Genomic DNA, 24,332 nt, shown 5'->3' on the forward strand with positions numbered 1-24,332 from the left:
GCCTTAATATATTTACAAATTCTTAGATAAATTGGTATTCATTCCTGGTGTGTAGCAGTTGTTAGGTGTGGATAATTACATTACATTTTGGCATTTGAGACCACACTCCATGTACTTGGAATGGCAGTTGGATAAATGATATGGTACATGTGTTTAGTCTATCAGTTGTGTCTGACTCTTTGTGACCCCATGGACGGTAGCCTGCCAGGTTCCTCTGTCCATGGGATTTTCCAGGCAAGAATACTGAGGGGGTTACCATTCCCTTCTCTAAGGGATCTTCCCAACCCAGAGATCAAACCCGGGTCTCCTGCATTGCAGGCAGATTCTTTACCATCTGAGCCACCAGGGAAGCCCCAAATAGTATGATATAGTTGAATTAATCTTGGTGAATATGATTCTTTAAGCATTTTTGAGTTGCAGGCTCCTTTGAGTATATAGTGAAAGATATGAACCCTGTGCACACATACACGATAAAATGCACATATGTACAAAGATACTTTTCATAATCTTGGATTCTTTGAGAAACACAAGCAAGTTTCAAAACTTGGTTTCTAGATAATCTGCCTATTTTGTGGATGAACAAATTGAGGTTCAAAGTCAACCATGTGTTTCTGAAATGGTTAACCATGTCTATCCATAAAGAATGTCCTTGGAAAGTTATTGCTTTGTGGAATTTTCTGAATTCCTAGAAAGGTATTCTAATTTCAAGATTCGTAGCTCAGCAATGTATCAGTAATACTAAACACATTCCAAGTGTATTTAATCTTGGAAATAATTTAATGTTTTCTTATATCATACACATTTCTTGAAAAAAAAGTCATCTGAGGTAAGTATTTCCTTGTAAGATTTATAAAACCACAGTAGTGATTTAGAGGAAGATAAATAAATTTGCACAGAAATGTATCATATGAGTGAAGAACAAAATGCATAATTAAAAGATTAATTATATGATATAAAAACCAATATTTATGATTATGAATTGCTTTTCTACATGTAAAATTAAGTTGTTTCAGCAGTATGCTTTATGCTTACTTGTCCACATAACAGTTCTGTAAGGAAATGCACTTTTGTGATTCTTCTAATTTCAAAGATGAGAAAACTGAGGTTTAAAATTTAATGACTTGGGCATAGGCTTATAGCTAATAGCTAAAAAGTAAAGGTCAGAAGTCCATTAGAAGTCTTTTGAGTCTGAATCAGGCAGCTCTCTATTGTTTCACAGACATGCCTGTGGAGAATTATATAGATGAAGAAACAACTTTCAGCAGCTGAGAGCCTCACCAAGCACATTTGGTGCATGGTCTTTATTTTAAAGTCCGCCACTTGCTTGCTTAAACTTGCATTATTTCACTTTGCAGAGCTTTGAAGGCCAGGGCATACTTGAGTAATTCAGAATGATTTTTGGCTGTCATTTCAGATTTAGTCCATAATCTATGACCTCAACTCTTGCGTTGTGTTTCACTCTTTATTTCAGTACTATAGCAAAGATGATTTTGGCTTTAAAGGACATAGTTTAACTGTGTTATCTAAATGCATGTTATGTTAAAATGTTTTGTGTAAAATTTTGATAATACAGAATACTTTGGTCTCACAATATAGTTGTAAAATTCACTAGAAAGATTACAAATAAAGAGGTTACCAGTACCTATACTTAAGGATTTATTTGAATAAAAAGTGTAGAAATGAAATTAAAAATACCTTTGAGAAGGTAACTAATACAATACAATGAATGTGAGATACATTTACTGGTGATTAACACATTAGTAATACTTTTGAGATTACATTTTTAAAGGGGTCTTCTCCCTTCTACAGAATATGTGTTTATGGTGGCAGCTTTAATGCTATTTCCTGCTGTGCAGTTCAATAGAGTATGTTTTTAGGTGGCTGGTTGAGGGTTTTTTTCGTTATGTATGTCGATGGAGATAAGTGTTTTAATTACTTTTTTAATGTCTGTGCTTTTGTATTTTTCTCCTCTCTTCTCTTTTATTTCCTGCTGTTGAGATTACTGCCTCATCTCCACAGCAGGTGGCTGTTGCAAATTTGTTTTCTTTGTAAGCCTGGTAGATTTATTTTGTAATATAACTGTTCCTTTTAGTATTTTATTATTAATGATTTCTTTACTTTGGAATATAGTATACTACATAGTCCTAAATAGTAATTTTCTAACACCATCTAAGAATTCTAGTCATTAAGGAAAAAACCTTTGCCTGAGGCATGTTCTTTGAATTTTTTTTGCTTACCCTTACTTCATGATGTGAGGATTAAAATTTAAGGAAATTGTTTTAGAGCAAAAGCCAAATGAAAATGAGAAGCAGAGAAGAGAGAAGAGAGGAAAATAAATAGAAAAGGCCCAAGAGATAAAACACACTTTAATAAATAATACCAAGAATCAAAGGGATAGGTATAATTTTGTGACAGAAATAGAAAATTACATTAATAAATCTTTTCTGGAAGAGAGCTTTTAATGAGATCTTATGTTTATATTAAAATTAAATTTTAATTAGTAAAATAAATTTTGCTAATTTTAAGAAAGTTAGATTACAAAAATATAAAGAAAAATATTTCATCTTTTTTTTTTGGTCCAAGATTTTGTCTTTTTGGTTCCTTCATGTATCTTTTTATAGAGAGACCAATAGATAAGGTAGATCCTGTCAGGAGAGTGTGTAATTTCCTCCGTCTGTCTCGCCGCAGCTAAAATTTGAAAGGACGGATGGACCCAGTGTTACAGTTCAGTTTTATTTGGGAAGCAAGAGCCATGAGGGCGGGCCGACCCAAAAAATGCAAAGAGAAGAGAGTCAGAGGCTCAATTTTGGCTCCTCTTTTTATGTTTTTTTCTCCTCACCCTGAGCCTGCCCTGTGTAAATTGGGCTAACCAGGAGGTCCTCACTCTGGTCCTGGGACCTTCCTTTGCTCTATTTTTGTGGGCTTTTCCCTTCTTTGTCTTTTAGCCACTGCCATTCTGGACTCCTTTTTCTTATTCTAACTACCTAACAATCCTAAGTTAGAGAAGGCAATGACACCCCACTCTAGTACTCTTGCCTGGAAAATCACATGGACGGAGGAGCCTGATGGGCTGCAGTCCATGGGGTCGCTAAGAGTTGGACACAACTGAGCGACTTCACTTTCACTTTTCACTTTCATGCACTGGAGAAGGAAATGGCAACCCACTCCAGGGTTCTTGCCTGGGGAATCCCAGGGATGGTGGAGGCTGGTGGGCTGCCGTCTATGGGGTCACACAGAGTCGGACACGAAAGATGTGACTTAGCAGCAATAGCAGCAGCAACAATCCTAAGTATAAGCATTATTTATCAGGAAAGTAAAATATACTCAAGGATATTTTATCCATCTTTGAGTTCTTAGACATTATTGCATTAATGAAAATAAAGTCTCCCTCTGTCCATTTTTTCCAAATGTATAAAAGAAGTAAAAATTATGAGAATATAAATGAAATGCATAGTGAGCAGTATTCTCAATTTGTTGTATGAAATTGCTAGATATTTTATAACAGGTTAAAAAATCTTCTAGAAGAATTTTAACTCCTTGGATTCAAGTAGTTTACTTCATATGTGTTGATCTTGTGAATACAATGCTTTATTTTATGTATTGTTTGTCAACCATACAAACTCTACATTGGAGCCTGATATTTAGTTTTAATATGAAGTTTTATGTACTGCTATCATTGGTATAATAGAACTTGTAGATATTTTCTACATGAAATCATAAAATCAAAGTGAAATACATTTGTAATGTTGTAGGAATTATTATGTTTGTTTACTTTATTCTCTTCTCCAATGCTTTTTTTTTCCCAATATTTTTTAAATTTTACTATTTTTATAATGAAATACAAAAAAAGTAAAAAGGTCTTAGTTCAGCCTCTATCCAAAATTATATGAAGAGCCTCTCTTAGTTCCGGATGTCATTATTGTTATATGTCTTTGTACAGAAAAAGAACTTGTGAAATGGGAAAAAATATGAGATGATTTCATTCATAACATTTTTTGAAAGTCTTCATCTTGCTATGCTCTAACGAATTATGTGATCCATACAATTAATGCTTATGGTTGGTCACATAGAGAAGGACTAGACTGTGGTTATACAGAACAGATGTTTAATGGGGATGTAAAAATCAGTGAAATGAATACTATTGTGATGCATGGTGATCTGATTTCATATATATTATATAGAATCACTCCGTTCTTTCTGAATTCAGTCTGAACACTCAGAGCTAAACATATTTACAGTGGGGTGTCAGAAAAAAGAAGGGGAGTTTTATTGAGAAAAGAATCACAATAGGGCATCATTGATCTGTTCTTTTTCCAGTCAATATATAGATCCTAGAATGATAACCCTTATGGCACTGTTTTCCCTTGGAAATAAGATATAAATCCTTTAAGCCATATAAATGATTTTTAAGTGACAGTTGAAGAACTTTATAATCCATTGTGGAATTTTGAAATGCTTAGGCCCTTGAAAAGAGTATTTTACTTCCATATTGTAATCTCAACTGTTCAGGCTTGATATGGAAATAGTTTATTTTTTCTAAGTATATAAACATATATATCCACAAATATATGAATTTATGACTCATTCCTACATTTACATATCTACATACAGCCATTTAAATATCTTCTTATAATTAACTACAGTATTTTTTGTTTGTGAAAGTGTGTACTATGAATCTTTTATAATGCTTTATTATCCATAGTTTTTGTATTTTGAAAGTGAAAGTGAAAGTCACTCAGTCATGTCCCACTCTTTGCTACCCCATGGACTATATACAGCCTATGGAATTCTCCAGGCCAGAATACTGGAGTGGGTAGCCTTACCCTTCTCCAGGGGATCTTCCCAACCCAGGGATCGGAGCCAGGTCTCGTGCATTGTAGGCAGATTGTTTACCAGCTGAGCCACCAGGGAAGCTCAAGAATACTGGAGTGGGTAGTCTATCCCTTCTCCAGAGGATCTTCTTGACCCAGGAAATGAACTGGGGTCTACTACATTGCAGACAGATTTTTTGCCAACTGAGCTATCAGGGGAGCCCTTTTGATTTTTATCAGACAGTAATAATAACTTATATTTGAATGTTATTTTAGATTTAGTCAGAGTGTTTTTTTTTAAACTTCCAGAGTGCTTTTATGCATAATTTTCTACCTCATTTTCAGAACAATCCCATATGTAAGTCAGGAATATCTTCATTGTAAAAGCAAGGCAGTTAACTTGACTTATTGTGGTAATCATTTGGCAATATATACAAATATTGAATCATGTTGTACACCTAAAATTAATATATTTCAATTATGGCTTATTAAAACATAGATACAGTGAAGAAATTAATTTGAGAGTCATCAAAGCTGTATATTTTCACTGTGCTCATTTAACTTATATGCAAACTGTATTATGTGAAATGCCAGGCCAGATGAAACACAAGCTAGAATCAAGATTGCCAGGAAAAATATCAATAACCTCAGATATGCAGATGACACCACCGTTATGACAGGAAGTGAAGAGAACTAAAGAGCCCTGTGATGAAAGTGAAAGAGCAGAGTGAAAACCTGGCTTAAAATTAAACATACAAAAAACTTAAGATCATGGCATCTGGTCCCATCACCTCATGGCAAGTAAATGGGGAAATAATGGAAACATTGACAGACTTTATTTTCTTGGGCTCCAAAATCACTTCATATGGTGACTGCAGCCATGAAATTAAAAGATTCTTGCTCCTTGGAAGAAAAGCTATGACCAACCTAGACAGCGTATTAAAAAGCAAAGACTTTACTTTGCCAACAAAGGTCTATATAGTCAAAGCTATGGTTTTTTCCAGTAGTCATGTATGTATGTGAGTGTGGACCATAAAGAAAGTTGAGTGCCAAAGAATTGATGCTTTTGAACTGTGGTGTTGGAGAAGACTCTTTAGAGTCTCTTGGACTGCAGGGAGGTCAAATCAGTTGATCCTAAAGAAATCAGTCCCGAATATTCATTGGAAGGATTGATGCTGAAGTTGAAGCTCTAATGCTTTGGTCACCTGATGTGAAGAACTGACTCATTGGAAAAGACCTGATGTTAGGAAGCATTGAAGGCAGGAGAAGGGGATGACATAGGATGAGATGGTTGAATGGCATCACCCACTCAATGGATGTGAGTTTGAGCAAGTTCCACGAGTTGGTGATGGACAGGGAAGCCTGGCATGTTGCAGTCTATGGGGTCTCAAAGAGTCAGATAGGACTGAGTGACTGAACTGAAAACTGAACTGAGTGACCTTCTAGCTGCCTAAGGTTACTTGAGTAAGCCCCTGTGGTTAGTTCATATCCACTGTGTGCCTAGAGCATGTTCAGGAATTGGAAAAGTCTTTGTGATTATTTTGTAGCATATATCTGAGCTCTCCTATGCCTGTCTGGGTTGGGATTAGGAGATCAATTCGCACCTTTCTGGGCTAGGCCACCACTCCTTGCTCATGCCTATTTTCTTTCCTAAAATTCTAACCAATCTGTCTGGTACTGACAGTTTACATGTGCAGGAGTGTTAATTGTGTATATCATGGATGAGATGAGCATTTAATTTCTATCTAGCCAAATGTATCATTTGATTATATTAAACAAAGGCTTTCAGGGAAAGAATATGAATAGAAGGAAACATGAATTTCACATCTATGCAAAGAGCTTTACGTATATTGTTTTCATTTTATTCTCCTAACAAACCTAAGATGAGGCTGCAGCTGCCCAGAAAGAATAATTTGCTTGCCCAAGGTCATAATTGCCAGTAAGTGCTAAAACTAGAATTTTAATGCAGAAATGACTTAGAGATTTCACTCTTATTCAGTATGCTGTGTTTACAAATGATAAAAATAAGTAAGTTGACATTAAGATACTTTAAAAAGATTTAATAAACAAAAATAAAACCAGTGGTTACACAGGGACATTTCTTACAGAGGCACAGGTGCATAGCTGTGGTAGATAGCTTAGTGTCCCTCAGAGTTTGTTTAATGAATCCATGTTTAATCTTCACATGTTATTGTTCTTCCTAATGCAGCACCATTCCCCGAACCAGGCTTAGCAGTGAGGACTGAGATCACACAACATGCTTTCTTCTTTGAGAAGAAAACAAGGTCTCAGATACAGAAGTACTTGGTAAAGTGAAAACTTAGGACATTTACCATCAGCTACATTTTGCTGTGTGCAGCCAGTAAACTTGAGAGTAGGACATTGTCAGTGGGGTTTTATGTGTCTATTAAAATCTTCCTGTTAAAAAAGCACTTGTGTGAAATAACAAGGCTTGATGAACCTGCCGAGACAGTTCAGTATACTAGAGTACTGCCTTTTCTCTTAAACCACTCTTTCGCCAGGTACCTGAGGCCGTCTCATAGTGTTCTGGGCTGTCTTCTCCACTTCCGTGGGATGTGTGAGGCTGTCTCCAGTGACAGGTCTATCTGGTCACCATCTTTCCCATATAGTTTAGCTGTCATTCGAATGAGAGGCATCACACTAATGCTTGCTCAAATCAATTAACACTGAGTAAAGGACCCAGTGAAGTAACACCAGCAGCTATTACATATAAAATCTGAGAAATTCATAAACATGCCCATCCTACAATAGCTATGAGGAATCATCCTTTGAAACTTATTCCTCCTCTATTACTTACTAGACGGTGATATGAAACAGAATATTTAATATCATGCTAATGTTCGTTGAAGTTGTATAGAACTTAATATGAGCAAAAATAATTTACTGTACACCCTGCTGTTGTTTATCCTGTAGTTGTTCCAGAGGGAGGTGCTTCGGAAACAATGCAGAGATATAAATTTCAAAGAATATCAAATCATTGAAAAATAACCAGTAGACAGTCAAGAGGAATACACTAAAGGAGGAAAACATTTTGGAAAGGAATTATGCTAGAGAAAGTAATCGCAAACAAAGATACAGTCAAGAGAAGCAGCCAGTCTTTTCTCTCCCACTAGAAAGGAACATTCTGTGTTGTATATGTATCCATAACTTTACAGTGAATCTTAACACATAAGTTGAATGATTAATTTAGGTATCACTGGTTATGTAGCGACACATTATAACAGGGCCTAATTATAACTTTTATGTGGCAAAGGCAGCATTTTCAAGTTAAAGCATACACACTCTGTAGTCAGATCATCCAGTTTAGAAATTGGCATTGCTACTTCCTTCTATGACCTTCTGCAGAGTTACTTAATCTTTATGTTCATCAGAATCCTCATATCTGCAATGCAGATAATAGAGTTGTCTCAGAGAGTTGTTTGGAGAATTAAATGAGTTGGTATATAAAAATCACCTGCCTATAAGTCAGACACTTAAAACAGTGCCTGTAAATAATCAATACATGTTAAGTCAGATTTTCTGTAATGTAAGCAAACTTTTCTGTCTTTCTTTGGAGAATTGAAATTGATAATCTTTCAGTGCTTCTCAAGAAGGTGTTCCTTTGTATAAATACATGCTGAAAAACCAGAAACTTCAGTAACTATTCTAGGGGAACAAAGAAACTATCTGGCCTTATTGAAAGACAAAGAACACTAGACATATATTATACTGAGCTGTTTTGTTTGTCAAATCTTTGTCAATTTCTCTGTATTCATAAAGCTCCTTCCTCCCACTGAAAGATGAATTAAAAAGTCATTTCAGTGCCATTTTGAAATCATCCTAGTATAGACACGTACCTTATTTATTAATATGCCACCTACTCTCAGGGAAATCTTCCTTTGATAGATGGGTATTTGCAAGTTTCATTATCTTTCATATTTCACTTAAGGTTGCTTCATTTTTCTTCTTTTGTAGCACTTTGTTTAAATTTGCTAAAGTTTAATACTTTACTTTGATTTAAGCTTTATTCTTTCCTTGCCACAAGATGTGGAATTTGAAAAAAAAAATAGAAAGTACCAAATAATAATCCTATCTTAATAGCTAACATTTATTGAGCATTCACTATGCACTACGTCCCAATGCTTTATAGATAGATAGATATTCGTTTAAATCTCACATCTATGAGAGAATATAATTATTATTCCTGTTTTAGAAATGCAGAGGTAGAAGTTCAGAGAAAGTAATGAATTATTTCAGGGCTCTCTCAAATGATAAAAACTTTAGGAGATATAAGATAGAAAGAGTGGGATAATTTATTTTAAAAAATCGGCTTATACAATTGTGGGAGCTGACAAATCTGAAAGGTATAGGTCAGGCCAGCAGACAGACAGAACTATTCTTCCTTAAGGAAACAACAGTTTTGTTCTTAGGACCTTTGAACTTATTGGATGAGGCCTACCCAGGTTATTGAAGTAATATCCTTTTTTTAAAATCAAGTGATTATAGATATTAACTACATCTATTTAATGCCTTCACAGTTATACCTAGATTAGTGTTTGGTTGATAATTTGACAGGCATACTTAGCTAGGGACACATAAAACTGGCATAGAAACTTACAGAAAATCACAATCAGAAATATGGGAGAGGATGAACTCACGTCAAAGTCTGATGACAAAATCCTGTTCCTAATCACCCAACAGCCGTCATGGTTAGCAGAGGATTAGGGTACTTCTGCCAGGTGGGCTGGACTCCCTAAGAGTCTGTGAGAAGAGGTTCAGATACAGGGTCCTATTGGATGACCTGGCACCTGGGTAGGAGGGAAGGGCTCCATGGACCTTGGAAATCTGAAAGTGTGCATGAACTGGGATATGGCTAAATAGGCTGCAGAGCTGTCTAGTTACTGGCTCATTTTTCCTCTCCTCAAGCCAATATCTATAGGTCAGGATATGTAACTGGTGCCCTCCTGAACATTTACAGGGAGATTCTGAGCTAGTAAATGTTAACTTCATTGCAGTGATAAATGCAGAGTGGGATGAAAACACAGGAGTCATGTTTGTCAGTGTCTGATTCAAGGGAAAAGGCGAAATGTGAATTTTACCAAAGCTTTTTTCTCATGAAATAATTCTTGAGGAGAGGAAAAAGTCATCATCTCTGTGGGTCAGCTAGTGCACTTAATAAGAATGCCTTGCACTTCTTTATGTAACAGTTATTTTAGCAGTGGGTCTATAGAAATTAAGCACAGATATAAATCTCCATTTTGCCTTAGTCCTAGCAAATAGTGAAAAAGATCAGATTAGGAATTAGTAAAGGAATGATCTTGGACTTTGTTACCAGAAACTGTGGAATTCTTATCCACCACTTCCATTCTCTGTGCTTTGTTTTTGATCTGCCTTAAACATTTTTCCTTATCATATCACCTTAAAATTGCAAAACACTTCACATTATTTTCTTTGTTGTTTATTGTTTTTTAACAGGAAAATGAGAAAATGAGTATTATAGAACATACACCATCTCTATGGTATAGTAATATAAAAGGGGTGACAGGTCATTATTTAAATATATATATGTATATTTATATATATATGTATATAAAATGATTTATGTTCCTTTGACTAATCAAATGTAGCTCAAACTACAATCATCTTAATAACTTTTGAGAAAAATTATTTTGTCACTAGGATCTTCAAGTACTTAGTCACCACTTATTTATGTAACTGTATCCACACCCATCTCAGTCTTTCTAAAATAATTACATTAATAGCCACACATTTATGTAATAGTTGCCATGTTACAAATAGACTAAAGCATATTCATCAATGTCAGCAAATGAAGAAATAAACTTATCCTCCTTTCATTTTTTTTCATTTATTTTTATTAGTTGGAGGCTAATTACTTTACAATATTGTAGTGGTTTTTGCCATACATTGACATGAATCAGCCATGGATTTACATGTGTTTCCCATCCTGAACCCCCCTTTTATTTATAGAGAAGTAAGACAAAGGCAAGTCAAATGATTTGTCTAACTTTCTTAAATAATTAAAATAACTTAAAATAATGCTTTTAGAATAGTCTAAATACAAAAGGCAAATGTTTTGGGGGAGTAAAGGGAGGAGGTGATGGACAGGGAAGAAAAATGTTTAATTTGAAGGGACAGGAGTGGTTTATTGCTGGCTACAAACTCAATCCACAAGGCCCTTTCAGTTTCCAGGTCAAACACAGTACCTACCTTATCTCACACAACAAAAATCCCTTGCGCCATGCTTTTTGCTCTTTGTGTCCACCAGCAGCTACCATTGCCCTTCATTTAACTATGAAGTAAACGCCTGCTTCTCTGGAACGGCCTACTGGTCGATGGAATTTTAGATAGTAAATAACATTAAATTTAAATTTCCTCCTTACGGAATTGAGATGAAAAGTGTTCCTGTAGTGGAGTGAAAGCTCTCAGATTTGTTTCAATTGTAGTTTGAAAACATTTTAGCTGCCTAGTGACATGCTTTTCAAACTGTTGGCAATTGTTTCCTAGTTAGTTGATACATGAATATAACCGACCATTTGGCAAATAAGAAAAAAAACAACAAAAAACAATGGAATATCCTTAATCCCACTACCAGAAATGATCACTATGATCACTATTCAGATTGTATTGTTTTTATATATATATATATATATATTTTTTTTTTTTTTTTTTTTTTGCAAAACTTGAACATACAGTGCTTTGTGTCCTGCTGGTTTATTTAAAATTGTATTTTTACTGCAATCTGTTACCACATTTTTCAAATGTTTGTTTTAATGACTGCATTCTGTTCTATTATCTTTTTCTTTTCTTAAACTAAAACTGTATTATTCATTCTGTGGCATTTTTGTATTCCTCTGTCCTTTATTTGTCTCTCTCTTTTTTTCTTATTTTGCAATGACCGCTTTTGTACATTAAACGTTTATTTGCATGTCTTAGTGTTTTCTTATGATAGATTCAAAACATTTTTTAGAAATTGAGCACCAGTTTCTACTAAATTTCTACCAAAGGAGCATAACGAAGCCCATTTTTAACCTTGCCATATGGTGTGGTTTTCTTAAGTCCTTTACTTTTTAATAGAAGAGAAATCATATCTTATTGTTTAACTGGCAGTTCTTATATTACCTAAAGGGTTTAAGATTTTTGGTGCTTCTAAGCTGTATTTTTGTTATCCCATTATTATTATCCTTTGTTTATTCTTCTATTGAGAATTAATGTTTCTTATTAGAATTGAGAAATCTCTTTATATAGAAAAGACATTTTATTTGTCAAAATAGCCTTCTAGTTAATCATTCACTGTTTAATTTGTGTATATTTTGAAATGTAGAAGTAGTTGAATATTTGTGGTAAAACTCTTTTTTCCTTTAAGTCTTTTAGTCTTTTTTTCCCCCTTATAATTAGCTTCCATACTCAGGAACTAGATAAATACAAATCCATATTTTCATTTAGTTTTCGTGATGAATGTTTTATATTTAGCACTTTAATACCCAGAAATAATATTTTTATTTATGATATGATGAAAGAATATAACCTGATTTCCCTCTTAACACTATATGTGTGTATCCATTTTTTGTATATGTGTATATAAATGTGTGATTTATGATGTATGCTTTACATATACATCAAAAGTACAAGTTATTTATCAATTATAAAAATTATATATCAAAAGTACACTCTGAGGTCTGTTACAATGTGTTCTGTACACTTTTATATTAATTTGCTTATAAATTTTTTCTTTTAAAACCACATCATTCTAATGACTGTAGCTTTCTACTTTCTTTCTAATAGTCGGTAAGAAAAATCACTCCTCCTGCTAATGATATTTTATAAATTTGTATTACTTAGGTTTGCCAGAACCCAAAAAGGATCACATCTTCCAAGGCCTGACACAGGACCAGGGGTTTTACACTTCCAAAGACTTTCTGCCTCTTGTAGCCAAAAGCAGTAAAGCAGGTATCCCCAATTGTCTTCTGTTCCTAATGTTGCCTATGTTATTCTATGTATTATACAATTATCTTAAATTCAGGCTCAGTAGGAAAATTTCCAGATCTCCTGTTCATCTTTTCATAATAGCAAGGTAAAATTTAAAAAAAATGTGATATAGTTGTTAGCCATAATCACATATTTGTCCATCCTCCTAATCGAACATCATCATAAGGATTATATACAGGTCTAAATTGCATTATGAAAAGTTACTTCAAAGTAAGAGTGTCTTAACAAACATCAGAAGGTGTTCTTAAAAGAAACTTAACTTCACTTTGGTAACTATTTTTTGTTTGTTTGTTTTAAAATGGCACAAGTGATCGTGTCTTCTTTGTATCTATACAAGCAGAAAGATTCAGTCCCTTCTTGAACCAGTTTTATGAAATTAAAGTAAAACATTTTGATGAAAACCCTAATATGTAGTCTCTGTGTGATATCACTTCACATACCACAAGAAGACCAACCAGAAGCTATGCTTGTCTTCTGCTGTGACTGGGCTAGAGTCATCATCTTAGTGAGAAAGAAACTACAGGGTATTCCCTAAAAGCCAATAGCCAAACTCCTTAAATATATACTTTTAAAGAATTCTGAACTTAAGCTGTTCTAACATATAATTACCTACTGAAAAAATAAGAACTTATATTTATTCTCCTAAAATTGAAAAATATAAGAAACTGCCTCTCTTAGATCAATCTGCAGATTTTTACAGCTAAATTTGTGTACTATAGTCATCTTTTTTTCCCAAGAGAACATGATGCTTGCTTGGGAAGCAAGAATATCATAGCACACATGGTATGTATTTGAGAGTTACGGAGGGCTAATTATGTAACCCCAAACAAAAACTTTCAAGCAAAATGATAACACTAAGTTATATGTGGTATCATTTCAAAAATTATAGTAATTTATCTTGTCAGCAATTTTATTTAATCCAATAATACAATGCTACCTATTATATAGCAAACACCTGCTTTTGCTTTTTTAAAGAATCTTCATTTGGACATCAAATCTTTATATAAATGCTGTTGAAAAATGCTCACTTGGAGATTAATATTTTTTAATTGTTCAATTTTACAAACAAAACCAGGGAAAAGCAAAAAAATTAAAAAAACAAAAGGGATAAAGTTTTGTTTTAACTATTTGAGGGAAATAATTCTTAGAAATTCTTCAGTTACATAAAGGGAACATACTAAGCATGTTAATTTTCAAAATTTACCAAATACACAGCAGGGTACACATTAGAAATAAAATGTTGTAATGAAATACTGCAGATTATTCACCCAGATCACAAGGATCACTCTTTTCCTTCTAACAAATAACTTAATGACAGTAAGTTAAAAATACACATCACAGCTTTGACAAAGAGAGTTTTAATAGGTTGATTCCAGCTTCTTAAGACCCAAACTCTTCAAAATGTGTTATAGATATCCTTCTAGAAAGAAAAGAAAAAAAAACAGAAGTTAAAGGTATTGACTATGAAATTACATATATGAGCATATTTTTAAAGTGGGAATAAAACTGTCTTTCAATGAAGCAGAATAATTTGATAGTGACACTCCATCCTGGAAAACTGCAAGATGCAATTTTACACTGCTTTGAGTACAAGTATCTTTTGAGCTGTCATGCAGAAATGGTTTCTCTACTTGAAAATGGGGTTTTCCTTTCATCATTCAGGAATGTGCGCCTGTCACTCTCCATTGCTGTCGATACGGGGAGCCGTGATTGTACTCGGAGCTGGAGACACAGCTTTCGACTGTGCAACATCCGCTTTACGTTGTGGAGCCCGCCGAGTGTTCATCGTCTTCAGAAAAGGCTTTGTTAATATAAGAGCCGTCCCTGAGGAGGTAAAAAAAAAAGCCTCAGAAAATATGGAGTTGTAATGCAACAGATTTTAGAAGATATAAGTGTTAATGTGCAGACTTTTAGTTTAAATCACTAGAATGTTCTTCAGATTGTGAAATGCAAATTTAAAAATTTCTGGGTTACCCATAGTTGCTATTTTTTAGTACAGACATTCAAAGGAAAAGAAAATTATTTTATAACACTGATTTGGAGAAAATGAATTTATCTTTGTCATTTCACAAGTGTTTCTTATTCTGTGTTAGTATCATTGAAAGATGTTGTATTTAACTAGTAACAGTGGAATGTGCTAAGCCTTCCATATCCTAACAATAGATACTCTTCCAAAAATGCATTGATATTAGGAGAATGTGGTAATTATAGACATTCGAAATTTTTTGTAAACCAAATTTACAAGCTACATTCAAAGATATATATATATATGTGTGTATATGTGTGTGTATATATATACATATATATATATATATAAAATGGCAAGGGGATTGCTGTTTATTTTTTAAAAGAGCTCTAATGTAAGGATTATTTAGAATTAATAATTAGTTAACTACTAAAAATGACAGATTTAAAATCATATCATTCTTAGAGGTGACTGGTGACTAATCTTGACTGAGCTGGGTACATGTACCATAGAGTTCTCAAATTTTAATGTTAAGAAAGATAATACCTTATAAAGGATATTAGTTCTGAGAACAGGAACCAAATGTATTTATAGAGAGATAAATTACTCATTTTATACAAATCAGTATTATGAATTTGATTTGCTAACTAGGCAAGAATTATGATTGTAGTCAATAGGTAATTTGTCACATGTAGGCTAACTACATTACAGATTAATCTCACTGAAATATCAGAGCTACCATTGGTTCATGACTGAGTTTAAAATGTCAACTTTATTCTCCAGGGCTTTTCTCCATCTGCACTTTTTCAGACTTTCCCCTCCAAATCCAAGGTGGAAATAGTCTTGTAATACTAGGAGTTTTTTCTGGAGCACTATTTTAGGCATGAATTAGTGCAATGAGGGAGACCTGGGTTCAAACCCTGTATTGGGAAGATCCGAAGAAGGGAAAGCCTACCCACTCTAGTATTCTGGCCTGGAGAATTCCAAAGGGGTCGAAAATAGTTGGACACGACTGAGCAAAAAAGAAAAAAAAAAAGTGCAATCTTACATTGGTACAAATACAGGGAAAATAGTTATACTGGAGTAAAGTGACTTGCTTAAGAGAAGACAGGAGCTAATGTTATTCATCTTTATATCATCATGTATAGCATAGGACCTCAGCCAATAATAAGTGCTTGAACAATTTTGAACTAAGTATTTTACATCTTATTTTTCTAAATCTAAAGCACCTTGAAATTTGGAAGGGAAGACACCCTTCCCTTCCAGTGGCAGTGTCAGCTTACTTCATACTCTATATTATAGTCATCTTCCATTGGCAGTGTCAGTTTACTTCATACTCTATATTATAGTCATCTTCCATTGGCAAGGGTCACTAGAAATGAGTGGTGGCTATTTCTTCTACATAAATAGAAAACACACACACACACACAAACACAATGAGACCAGATAATTAATTACTTGAGAGGGTAGAAGTTTTGTTTGCTTGTTTTATAATAATACAATAAACAACTTAAAGTTTATTGAGCATCCTTTGTGTATCAAGCACTGTTTTAGGCAATTGGAATATAGCAGTGAACATATCAGATAGAAAATCTTGTCCTCATGGAGCCCATACCTAGTAAGGAAAGATACTCAAGCAAGCAAGTAGATTGTCATGTAAGTGTATGTTGAAGAGTGGTTAATGCAATGCAGAACAAAAATTTAAATAGGACTATAAGAAGTGTGAATTTGGGGAGAGGTTATGGTGAAAGAGAAGGTGAGATTTCCATTTTAAACAGGGTGACCAAGGAAAGACTTTTTATTATTATGACTTTGGGGCATAGAGATGAAGACATTGAGGAAATGTAGACATCTGGGAGAAAAGTGTTCCAGATCAAGGCAAATGCATTCAGCCTTGATTGAGGAAGTTTCCTGGACTTCTAGAAATAGAAAAAAAAAAGTCAGGAAAAAAAAAAGATTGGAACCGAGTATAAGAGGATAATATGTGCCTATATGTGATGAGGTCTTGTAAGTGTTCCAAAGGCCAGTATTTACTGAGGAAGAGGAAATCCTTGAACTGTTTTGAGCAGACAAACACCAGGATCTGAGTTAAATTTTAAAAGGATGGCTCTATTGATAATTGACGAAGGGGGGGATTGGGTTAGATGCAGGGAGGCTATTCAGGGGCTAATTGTAAGAGTAGGCTATTAGATGCTTCCCAGGTGGCTCAGTGGAAAAGAATCTGCCTGCAGTGCAGGATATGCAGGTGTGATCCCAGGGTCAGGAAGATTCCCTGAAGAAGGAAATGGCAACCCACTCCATATTCTTGCCTGGGAAATGCCATGGACAGAGGAGCCTGGTGGGAACAGTTCATGAAGTCACAAAAGAGTCAGGCATGATTTAGCGACTAACCAACAACAAGGCTATTAGTTGATGTGACTGGTGTATAGGAAGGAAAGGATCAAACTCCAGGCATTGCTCAGTCAGAACGTCAAGCTTTGGTGGGATGAACTATAGTCATCAAAGTATTGGGAGGAAGCAATGGGTTGGTGGGATAACTTGTTTTATTGCCTGCAGCAGAACTTAGTAGACTCAACCAGGTCTGGGGCTTAATTAAAACTAGAATACAAATGTCTGGATGTTTATTATTAGTTTACAAGAAATGAAAACATTTACATTGTCTTAAAACCCCTGGGCTGTGAGCTCTATTAGAATGATTCTATGTCCTCATTTTTTTTCTTCCCCTGCCTAGCCCAATGAATGTCACATGAAAAATGTTCAATAAATAATTGTAGAATGAATGTTTTCTAGAGAAAATAAGCATCCAGGGATTCTAGCATTAAAAAGGCTAACACTTACCAAGCTAGCTTAGTTGTAACAGCAGAAGGCATTAGGAGTTTCTTTTGCAAATTCTAGGCAAACGTTTTCAGCATTAGAGAAGGAATAATACAGCAACAGGAGGTACATGGATTTTAGGGTTGCATCACTGGCCCATGATTATACATTTTTCAGACTGAGAACTTTCAGTATTTGTAGAGATGGCAAGATATTTGATTTTGCATATGTCAAAGAGGCCCAGGACATGGTAGTTCTAATGCTAATAGATGTTCTCTAATAGAGAATATCCTGAGAAAAAATTTTAACCTATATGAAGAATTTAATACCAAATCTAATTTCTTTGTATTTCTTCTATTTCTCATATGCTTTCTACCCCCAAAATACATAAACTGCAGTCACACTTGGTTTCTATGAAGTCAATGAAGATTGACATTTAGAGCTTTTCTCAAATATGTATATTGTTTATTGGGCTTTGACTCTTGGATGGAATTTGAGAATAACATGATTTGTCTGTTGGTAAAAGGCCTTACTGTCAGGCATGTCAGCATGTAGGTATCCAAAGCTGTGGTCTAATCCTCAAGTGATTTTTGAAAGAGGAGGGAACTAGAGAACAATATAAAGTTTTCTGACCATTTAGTGGCAAATATAAATTACTACATAGGCCAGTTAGATTTAACAAGGAATTTTTACATGGTTAATAACAAAGAACCATATAATTAGATCCAGAAATGTTTTAATCTACTAAGAAGCACTACCCAATAGACGCTGCAGTGACAAGCACATCCCACTTAACTAATCAGAGGTTTTCATACTTTAGTGTGCATCAAAATAACCTGGAGGGGCTTATTCAACACAGCTTACTGGGGCCCCGTTCCAGTTTCTGATTTGGTAGGTGTGGGGTGGACCTGAGAATTTGCATTTTTAACAAGTTCCCTGGTGACTCCGAGGCTGCTGATCCACTGCTCTAATGGATCATCAATCTAGTTTCCCGCTGTCTAATTAGAGCCATAAGCAGTGTGCTGTTTTGGGGCATTTTCCATCGTAGTTAAGGAAGCATTAATGCTACAGAATATAAGGTTTGATGAAACGAAGATGTGGAGGCATCATCAGCATATTGATGTAATTCTGATTCCAAATGTCTTTCAGTCTCCCCTGTGGCCTCACACACATGCTAAATAGGATGCTACTGACAAACTGGCACTTCGCAGCCAAGGGTCCTTAGGGAAACCAGCCAATCATTCAGCACTATCCTCTAAGAAGATGAGGGAAAATCTGTTAATAATTCCCTCCAGAACTTTCTGCAAGCTTAAATAGGTGAGATTAAATTTCACAGGATAACAGAATCCCCCAAAATGCTGGTATTAAAAGCTGTTGACAGACCAGATAGAACTGCAGAAATGCTTTAGGCAGTTGGGAATCCCTAAAAGGAGGCATGAAGGTCAGGACTCAACAGACCCACTGGAGTTGATAAATTTAATGGATAAGGTTGGGGAAGGACTTTGTAGTTCATATTAATTATTACTGAGAAGAATGCAGTACAAAATTATTTTAATAGCACAGTCCCACACACAGAGAACATACCAAGAAACATATTCGGTTTCCCAATAGCAGCAAAACACAATAGATCTTTGATTCCGTTGTTTTAATTTTTGGCGGCACTGAGGTTTTGTTGCTGTACGTGGGCTTTCTCTAGTCCTGGCAAGCTGGGCAACCTTGCTTGTTGCGGTGCAAGGGCTTCCCATTGTGGTGGCTTCTCTTGTGAAGCATGAACTCTCGGGAATGTGGGTTCAGTAGCTGTCGTGCATGGGTTTAGCATCCTCGGCATGTGGAATCTTTCTGGACCAGGGATTGAGCTTGTGTCCCTTGCATTGGCATGCAGATTCTTTACCAGTGGTCTGCCAGTGAAGTCCTCTGTGATTTTTTTTAATATTATATTATTTTTAATTGGAGTATAATTGCAGTATTGTGATGGTTTCTGCCACGTATCAGTATGAATCATCCATAGGCATACCCATGCCCACTGGCTCTTAAACCTTCCTCCCCCCTGCCTTCCCCTGCCATCCCTTTAGGTTGTCACAGAGCACCAGCTTTGGGCTCCCTGCATCATGCATCAAATTCCCAACATATATTACCTCTGTTATGTTTTATTTGGGCTCACTATTTTATTCCATCTGTTCATTTGCTAGAATAATAACTGATTTAACTTTGACAATGCCTGGTTTCATGTATTTTAGCTATACAGAAGGTCGGCTATTTTGATAATGCTGCTTTATTATTTTTAATAATAAAATAACAGAAGCAGATAGACTGGTCTGTTGGTCAAAAATGTCTTCATCTGTTATTACAACTCTGAGAAAATGCATTTTATGTGAAAAATATGTATCTTTTAATTGAATCCTTCTGGTACCACGTAGCATTCCCCATTTTAGATCATTAATGTGGCATGATCTGCAGGTCTCCTCTGAAGTATTTTTAAGGTCAAATGATCATGTTAAAGTGATATCCATAGTTTCTTTCATCATATAAATATTGCTAGCTAAATATGCATTTTCTTACCAGTAGCTAATGCTTTCTAGTTTTTATTTAGTTTTAAGAAATATGACTCTGGGACTATTTTTAGAAAATAACCTTTATAAGCTGGCAAAATTAATTTTACTTAGTTAAGAGTGATGCTTATAGCAGCTCTTCAGTAGTTGGCACCTGCATATCATTTGAGCTGGTGGTCTCCATGGAAAGTAATCAGAGACCCATTAGCTAGGTAGTGATATGAAGATACCTGCAGACAAACAAACAGGCACAATTGTCCCTGGGAACACAAAGTTAATTAATGGTAGTTAGGGACTTTCCTGGTGCTAAGATATTAAATATGTCTTTAATAATTTATGATGATGTGGGAATGACATTCCAAGGATCTGTATGTGTTTACCTTTGTGAAAAGACTGAAATTTCAGAGAATGGAATAGTCACAAAAGGAATTAACCCAAAGTTGAAGTACTTGGGTCTAGGTTATATATTTTAGTCTGATATGCCCATCTATAAAATCAGTGTTATAACTATACGCTTCTAAAAGTTCTTCTATTCCCCAAGTTGTGTATTTTGAACATTTAAGAAAGATATGCGAATGATACATATTTGCATATGTAGGACAGGAAGGCTTTATCTCTTCATGAAATGACAGGAAGTCTGTGTTGAAAATTTTGGCAATATCTATAAATACTACGCTTGAAACAAGTTGCAATTAATGTGTCCCCAGTCAGTTGGTGAGGTAAAATCTGCTGCAGTCAAGACATGGATATCAAAGAAGCTGACAGGTGAGATTGTCAGAATTCTACACCACATTTGATAATTCAGGTGGTAAGTGAAAAACAAGGACTGTAAATAGGCCAGGAGCCAAAAAATGCTTGTGCCCATTCAAGATTATATATTCTAAATACTTACTTATTTTCAAAAATCCCAAGGGACGGCTACATCATGTTTATTTAGGAATATGTGTAGAGCTAAAAACAATGTACCTTTAAAAAAGGTTCACTAACTTTCCCATGAATGTATTGATCCCATGGTTGTTCAGTAGGTAAGTCATGTCCAACTGTTTGTGACCCCATGGACTGCAGCATGCCAAGCTTCCCTGTCCATCACTGTCTCCTGGAGTTTTATATATAATATATATTATATACACATACATACGCACAGATTCATTAACAGTGCACATTTTAATCTGGTATCAGTTCACTATCAAACTGTATTAAACAATGGCATTTTGTTATTACTCTAAAACTTTATGTTGTTATTACTCTATTAACTTTTACGTGAAATTTAGAAGCTCCTCTTCCATTAATAATATTCATCTGCACTTCCCAATATCTTTCCTTTTTTATAAATTGAAAATATTAAAAACTAATTTGTATAATTTTAAAAAACATATTGGTCATGCATGCAGTTTAAAAGATAAAAATAAATGAAAAGCACGTATGAGTTAATACAAAAACAAAACAAAATTGTCATTCTTTTTAAAAGTGATTTTTTTTTCTCTTAAAAAAGATAAACTCATCCTTCAATGTCTGTTCTAAATGTCATTTTCTCTTTGAAGGCTTCCTTAGCTCCATCCTAATTAGCCTCTCCCTCCTGTGAGACCTTACAGTTCTTTATGCTTCCTATATTATAACACTTATAGAGTAGTTATTACTTTATACTCATCACACAAATTAAAGTGCAATCTCCTTCAAATGGTTTGGCTTATTCAACCTGAGTTTGACTGAAAGTATAGAATAATGCTTGATCCAAGTAAACAGATCAGTAAAGTATGTTGAATAAAGTACTTTAGGGGCATTGAAAACCTTATAGGAAGACTTTAAATGAATATAAAATATTTAAAATATGTAATTTATATCATATACATATATATACTTCAAAATTACTTCTAATAGCTTTTGAATAAATAGTTTATTCAATTATTTATCAATATATATTAATCTAAATTTTTAAAGTTTCTTTTATTACAGTATCAACCTAGCATTTCAAGTAGATTGAAAATGTCAATTTTCCCTGGCCTTCAAACTCTTAAAAGATAACTGAATTTAGAAAAAAAGAAAGAAAAAAAATTCAACCAAGCAGTATATGAAATTAAAATTAAAAATCAGTAAAATCTGCTGCATCAGAGAGGATTAGTAAGTTGCACAAGACATAGAATCCTAATTTGTACAGAATTTATATGAAGAGGCATTTCAAGATTGAAGAAGGTGTTACAAAGACACCAACATAATACAGAAGGTAATCTAGTGAGACATTCCAACAATAGCTTGACTGTATTCCAACAAATATTCTAACAAATATCTTGTGAGATATTCCAACAATAGCTTGATTGTAGCAAAATCTAAGATGAGGATTAATGAAAGCCCGTCAGATTTCAGAACATTTTGTCAGTCATAAATGAATAATGTTTAAAAATACTCTCTTCTTTTAAAAATGATGTATTTTATAATACCTGTGCAAAGGCATTTTCAGCCTCTAAATTATGCCACACATTGGATCTCTGGTTTTTGTAGCTTAATCATGACACAGCATAGTTAAGGGGCAACTATATCCAATGTGTAGTACAACGTTCATGTGGAGAAATGTTTCTTTCTGTTAAAGATTCTTCAATTTTAAAATCCTACAGTTAAAAGAAGCCAAGCACAATAGGAAGTACTAAAAAAGTAACCTCAGCTTGTGGTTTCAGCAAACTTTTGCCTAGAAAAGAATAATTGCAGAGTTAGCTTGTATATTCCAGAGACTGGTAAGCACATCAATTGCTCTGCATTCCACCACAGAGTGTGAGTCTGTATAAGTCAAAAAGTACAAAATATATTAAGATGTTTTTAGTAAATTAAATAAATGTGATCAGGAGTAGATTTTCAGAGTTTACTGTCTCTTTCTCTATCCTCCTTTGTCTCCTTGGTAACCAAAACAACCAGAAGATTGGATTGTGAAATCAAACTCACATGAATTAGAGTTATAACTTGTATCCAGCTTTATTAATACTTTCAAGGATACAAGTAAACATGAACTGTGCGGTAAACAAGAAAAGGTACAAGACTGCCATCTTGTTGCATCAGGGTATGCTTTTATCCAGAATAACGTAGTCTCTAAGTAACATTAGTAGCTCTATCACTTACACAAAACGAAGTTGTTTTAACTATAAAACATCTCCATTTATATGCAGATAGTCACATAGTTTACATGCCTGTTTAGAGAGAGCTGTGCTGCCTAAATCCCAGGTCCTGTTTACCCTAGCGGTCCTAGACTAGCAGGTATACCTTGGCTAAAGCATTACAAGGAGAACTGCTCTCCCACTTCCAAATGCTGGTTGATAGCTTGCTGCCACTAGCATGTTTACAAGGGGATTTGACCAGGTCACTTTCTTTCTTGAGATAAACTCTTTTGCCATCCTACATCTTCTCTCACTGAAGGAAGATAATCTGTTTCATACCAGAATTTCTAACTAATTCCTACTCTTCTTTCAAGATTAGTTTTATATTTTACATTTTTCAGGCAGCCCTTTTGTGACCTGCACAACTGCTGTTTAAAACAGCCCTTTTATGTGCCATTAAAACAGAATGTGTTTGTATGTTATCACAAAATATAATTGCATATTTGTTTCTTTCTCTGAGATTTTTGAAAGTAGGAATTATTTTATTAACTACAACGCCTAGCACCATTTTTGTACATAAAAGAACTTAATAAATGTTGGCAAGTTAATACATTGATAGTGTTCCTATTATGTAGTATGAATAATTTAATAGTGATGAAATAAAAGATAATATTTTCCAAGATTATCGCTAGCCAATACAGAGTATGAAACAATTTTGATTTGAAATACTATCTCTGAGGTCCTCATGTTCGTATATTGATAGAATTGATCACTTGTTGAATGTCTAGCTGTTAGAGGATAATCTTTACAAAGAATATTGTTTCTTCACATCATTTCTCAAACTTTGGCAATTAGAATTTAATGTATGCTGGTTTTGAATTCTGCTCATTATCGTTTATAACCTATGCTTACTTTGTCTATATGCAATCTAAAAATGAGTTGACATCATGCTTTTAATTATAGTAAATTATGTTGTTTCATAATTTCCACAGTATGATGCCTGTAATATTAATCAGACCAAATCATCACATTACATAAAGTTAATCATTAAAATGATGATCTTTATTGCATGCTATAGCACTCTATTTTTATTTCACTCTGCATC

General features: G+C 34.4%; 1 protein-coding gene across 1 annotated transcript in view; it reads left to right on the forward strand.

Moving 5' to 3' along the window:
* The window catches only part of DPYD (dihydropyrimidine dehydrogenase), an 892,784-nt gene that overhangs the window by 349,573 nt on the left and 518,879 nt on the right, over positions 1-24,332 (forward strand). Inside the window, exons 9-10 of the mRNA XM_065908208.1 lie at positions 12,672-12,779; positions 14,481-14,650. Coding sequence (XP_065764280.1) covers positions 12,672-12,779; positions 14,481-14,650 — 278 coding nt within the window. The remainder of the gene's footprint in view (positions 1-12,671; positions 12,780-14,480; positions 14,651-24,332) is intronic.

Source organism: Muntiacus reevesi, chromosome 1, assembly GCF_963930625.1.
Source record: "Muntiacus reevesi chromosome 1, mMunRee1.1, whole genome shotgun sequence".
Taxonomy (NCBI): domain Eukaryota; kingdom Metazoa; phylum Chordata; class Mammalia; order Artiodactyla; family Cervidae; genus Muntiacus; species Muntiacus reevesi.